This window comes from Kryptolebias marmoratus, unplaced genomic scaffold (assembly GCF_001649575.2).
Source record: "Kryptolebias marmoratus isolate JLee-2015 unplaced genomic scaffold, ASM164957v2 Scaffold26, whole genome shotgun sequence".
Taxonomy (NCBI): Eukaryota; Metazoa; Chordata; class Actinopteri; order Cyprinodontiformes; family Rivulidae; genus Kryptolebias; species Kryptolebias marmoratus.
Window position 1 is genome coordinate 866 of NW_023665760.1, and position 5,552 is coordinate 6,417.

General features: G+C 42.3%; 1 protein-coding gene across 1 annotated transcript in view; it reads right to left on the reverse strand.

The window, feature by feature from the left end:
- LOC108229680 (arf-GAP with GTPase, ANK repeat and PH domain-containing protein 1-like) overlaps positions 1-2,155 on the reverse strand; it is a 2,860-nt gene extending 705 nt beyond the window's left edge. The window contains exon 1 of the mRNA XM_017405349.2: positions 1,955-2,155. Within this exon, the coding sequence (XP_017260838.2) occupies positions 1,955-2,117 (163 nt within the window). The 5' untranslated portion in view covers positions 2,118-2,155. The remainder of the gene's footprint in view (positions 1-1,954) is intronic.
- Between the last annotated feature and the right edge of the window lie 3,397 nt (positions 2,156-5,552).

Consider the following 5,552-nt stretch of genomic DNA (forward strand, 5'->3'; position numbering starts at 1 on the left):
CCCCTCACCCCCCTCCTCCTCTCATTACAGCTTATTTCTTGGTGCTGGCTCCGCTCTGATTGCATTAATATTCATGACGATAATTAGTACATGGAGCACGGCTCACTGAATATTCATGCTATTAGCTCAGGCCTCCTGGAGCCCTGTGTTCATGACACGCTGCACGGCGCTCGTGCTTTGTTTTACGACGCCTTTCTCCAGCTGATAAGAAGCGTTTAGCTTTTTTTTCAAGGAGAATTTCTGCTTTCTGATGGCTCAGAACAAAACACACTCGTGTAGAAGATAAACATGAGCAGCAATTAGAGCATCAATTAGCTTTTAGAGTCATTATCACGCTGAAAGAGAGAAATCATCTTCTCTACTTGTTATTACAGGTCTACGGTACCAGTGATTATTATTTCCTAATCATTATTTTCTACTTATTCTTATTCTCCAATAAATATTCTGTTATTATTTTTAGTTATGTTTACTGTTCTAGTTATTACGTACAAGTAATTATATTTTCTGCTGATTGTTTTATAGTTATCATTTTCCAGTTATACTTATATGTATTAGTAAAATCATTTTCAGTTATTATTATTTTCTATTTTTATTGTGGTTATTATGTACTAAAACTTCTTATATTCTAAAGATTACTCTCTAGTTATTATTATTCTCTATTATTTTCTAGTTATCATCTAGTTGATACTAGTGATTATTATCTTCCAGTGATTATTTTTCTAGGTATTACCATCTTTAGTTGCTTTTATTAACTATAGTTATTATTTCTAGTGATGCTTCTTTGCCCTGAGCATTTAGTTTTATCTTTGGGTAACAATTTTTTTTTTTATGTCAACAAAATAAAGGTAAAAGTGAATGTAAACACAACTTTTATTATTTTCTCTGTAACTGATTTATTGTTTGTAAATGAACAAAGCTGAATTGAATTAAATTTTTATTTTAAAAGGAACTACTTTTAATGATGGTCTTTAATGTTATTTGCATGAATATAAAACTGTTAATCTGGCCCCACTGGATGTGGTTTTATTCTACAGTTTGCCGGTTTTTAACCTGGACATGTGAGATGCTGTCACAGAGCTGAGCACAGCTGGAAGGAGGACAGATTGGAGGTCTGCCGACGTCTTCTGAGCTCCTGACTACAGCAGCATCCTTATGCTTTTAGATCGGCTGCTTTTGACACTATGGAGCAGGGGGGATCAGGAGCATTCATCTGGAATGGTTCAGGTCCTATTTGACAAAACCAAAGTTCTGTATCCTCCTCTGCTCCACTTGTTTGTGGAGTCCCACAGGGCTGCAGTGTCTCGGGGACCTAAAGGCCTGGATGGTATCTGAATGAAAACAGAACCAAGGTGATGGTTACTGGAGGCTCTCCCTCTGGATTTAGGTTCCTTGGCCCAGTTCAGCAAACTGACTGAGGAATGTGGGGTCAAACTGGATTCTGAGCTCAAACTCCACATTTAGATCAGGGCAGTTGTTAAAAGCATTTTTTATATCCTCCTAAGAAGGCATTTTGAGACAGAAATCTGTGCCTTTGTCACCACCTGTCTAATCCCGGCTGGATGACCGTCATGCACTTTAAGTGGGGGTTGGTGGGTCCTCTGATGATCGGCTGCAGGGGGTCCAAAATGCTGCTGGCCCACGTAAACACAGGCACATTTATCTGCACTCTACGGCTGCCGTACATTTTAGGATGGATTTTAAATGATTCTGTTTGCTTTAAAATCCTTGAATGTCTGCTACACCCTTCCACCCCGAGCGGCTCCGAAACGATGCTAAAGATCAACTCTGTAAACATCTGACATGCTTTGACTTCCTCTGAGCTTATTGTTGAGACCAGATTTTATTCTTTATTTTTCATGTTATGTTCTAATATTATCTGCTGTGGACACCATTTTGGTCCTCTATGGTTGTTTAAAGTGCTTCACAAAGAAAGCAGCAATGGAACGGGTCTGACCTGAAGTCTGACCCAGCTGCAGGCTGCTCATGTCCTTCGTCAGCCCGTTGGTGCTGGGACTTGGCACGGCGGCGCCGGAGGACACAGCGCGGGGCGGCCTCTTACCCGGTACCTTTACAGTGGTCCTGAGCAGATCGATCTCCTTCCCGTGGACGTTCTGCATGTAGTCCTGAGGAGAAACGGAGAAGCTGTCTCTAAAGCAGAAAAACAACAGACTGACAAGGTTTGTAAAGATTCTCTTCAGGTGTTAAAGGAGCAGACGACCTGTGAGTCCTGCTATATAAAACAACACGGCAGCTGTCACTTTAACACTGATTAATTATTTAAAATGTTTCTGTGATTTGATACTTTTCCTTTCTAACAAAGTAGGATTGTAATAAAGTCAATTAAAAGCTGGAATTCTCACAGCTGAGTGAGAGGCGGTGCAGAGAGACAACCTCCTCAACATGAGTGGATTACTTTACACAATAAAGACTCTAAATCTGTAATTCACACAAAGCCAGACTAATCCCTTAAATCAGAGCTGAAGTGGCTGTATACTCGGGTTCTGATTGGCTCTGTCTGTTGGCCAACACGCCCAGAACACAAGTGAGCGCCGTCAGACGCCTCCGCCGCTCCTCGCTTCACCAGGAGCTCCCTTTGGTTTGGATCAGATGCAGAAGCCACGAGACGAGTTAATGATGAAGTGGAGGCGCTTGTTAAACGCACCCTGCTGCCCCTCTGAGGTAGGCGGAGCCTCGCAGGTGACCCGAGAGAAGCGGGGGCATCAGGGGGTGGGGTGGGGGGTGTCGCTCTCCTCTTCAGTATGAAGGAGACAAATAAAGCTGAGCTGGATTAAAACAACTGTCTGAGAGGGGTTTTGTTCTGGTTCCTGCAGGTCTGGATAGGCCTACTGAAAGGCAGGACATGTTGGAACAGAAGGGATAATAATAGAAACTTTAGATATTTACAGCAATAAATAAACTGCTTCTGTTCATAAGATCAGAGCATTCAACAGTCCAACACCAGTCCACAAACAAGAACCTGGTCCATTTTTGGACAGTCATAAGATGAAATCAGTTTAAAACCAGGAGCAAAACTGTTAAAAACCATGTTAAAACAACTTAAACCAACATTTACAGCACTTAAAGTTTACCAAACTGTTGAAGAAACTCTGTCCGGTGTTCTGAGAGGAACAAGTCGTGCAGCAGACAGTACTGCAGAATCTGCTGTAGAACGTGGGAACTGCAGAACTGATCTGACTTTAGGTTCTGATTCGGTTTATAATCCAGTCTGACAGACCTGATGAGAACCACCTTGTATCATTGGACTTTCAGGAACTTTCAGTGATCACTCTTGGTGTAAATAAGGAGAGACTGGTTGGAGCGCTTTAATGATACAAAACTGTAGGTTCACACACACACACACACACACACACAGTCTGTCGGTGTTTCCCGCCTCCTCTGGCAGCTCGCCTGACAAAAGGCCAATTCAAAGCCAAGAGCTCTCAACGGCGTCTTAACAAGCCACTGGAGAGCCCTCAAGCCAGGGGCCCGCTGGGTAAACCCGCCAAACACACACTCCCAGGAACACACACTCCTACAAACACACACTCCCTCCAACAGATTGACCGAAGTAATTGAGTCTCCATTTGCATCAGAGAGCTTTCATCATGGTCCCAAGCGCCGTCAGCGCCACACGGAGGCGTCCAGGACGGATGTGTGTATCGACCCAATATTCTGACGGCAGGTGGTTCTAAGTGTGTTTGTGAAGAAGAAAAATGTTTCAAGTGTTGCAGAAATAAAGTGTGTTTCTATCTGTTTGAGTGTGTCAGAATAAACCAATGCTGAAACTGTGAGCTCAGTGTGAAAAATGCAACATGAACAGAGAGTTGGATAGTGCTGACATGGAGGAAAAACACAAATCCATAAAGAGCGAGGCTCCAACAATCGATGGACCAAGAGACAGCAGCAGATAAAGGACAAACAGCAGCTCACAAAACAACTACTGATGGAGGCTGAAGAAAGAGACTGGACTTGGTCTGGGTTCAGACAAAGCTCAGCTGAAGCTCAGGACTCCTGAAACCCCAACAGGATGGAAACTAAACTAACATCAGGTGGAAGCGGGTCAATTACCAGAACAAAACCAATGAAATGTCAACCGAAAAACCACTCCAATCAATATCTGATAAAAACTAGTGTTAATTTCAGGTAAAACAGGTCAAGAACCAGTTTAATATCAGCCAAATCTTCCTCTATATCAAGTTCAAATGGGTCAAAAACAAGTGTAACATCTGTCAAACATTTAGTTTACCCTCCTGTGCCCTCTGGGTCTCAATAACATGAAGTTACAGGAGCTTCTCTTCCTGTCTTCAGGTACAAACTAAAAGAAAACCTGTTCAACATCAGGTTGAAAATCCACCTGCATCATGTCTGATGAACACCTGGTGAACACCTGCATCATGTCTGATGAACACCTGCATCATGTCTGGTGAACACCTGAATCATGTCTGATGAACACCTGAATCATGTCTGGTGAACACCTGAATCATGTCTGATGAACACCTGGTGAACACCTGCATCATGTCTGATGAACACCTTAATCATGACCGGTGAACACCTTAATCATGTCTGATGAACACCTGGTAAACACCTTAATTATGTATGATGAACACCTAGTGTACACCTGGATCCTGTCCAGTGAACACCTGAATCATGTCCGGTGAACACCTGCATCATGTCCGGTGAACACCTGCATCATGTCTGGTGAACCTGTGATGTCATTTCCTCTTGTTTTTTAATTATTAGATGCACACAGTTTCAGTTTTAAAGGGTTTCTTTACTGCTGCAGATTCTCCTTTTTTTGTGAAGTATTTTCCGACCAGAACAACCCTGACCCATCAGAATCTCAGCAGGACAAGAGGCGGCTCAAGACTCTCTGCTCTTCTTCTTCTCTTCCGATAAGACTTTTTGTACCAATTAGGTGGCATCCACTGCCATCCACTTAATTAGCGGCATTAATGTGATTTCTTTGCACATAGTCGGGTAATTAGCAGCACTGATTGAATTTCATTCCATTAGCCTCCACAAACACGCTAATTGACAGCAGAGCTGCAGATGCAACGCGTTCAGGAAAACCTGGTTTTCAGTTGCTGGAGGGCGTTTGAGTGTTTGTATTTGAGAGTGTGTGATATGTTAACTGATGAGTTTTAACACTAATTTACTGCATCAGCTCCTCTAATCGCTGACAGACATGTGTAGTTTGCTCCACAGGGAGTTGAACCCACAACCCCTCGCTGCAGGAAAGCCTTGCTCAAACACACTATAAGCACAGAGACGCTGTAAGTTAAGTGTGACTGTCATCAAGAGCAACCTCTGTTTGCTGTGTCTTGACAGAAAAAAAAATATCAAAAGTATTTGTTTTAATAGTTAAGATGATTTTCTTTGACAAGTAAAAAAAGAGGTCAGCTTTTTACGAATAATCTGATTCAAAGGGACTCTGAAGAGGAAATCTGTGGTTTTTCATCAAAGTCACTTTAAGCTTTATAGAAAGCAAACGACACAAAGTACTAAGTCACTGTCCAAAAATAAAGCTTTAACCTAAGTCAGAGTTAGTTAAC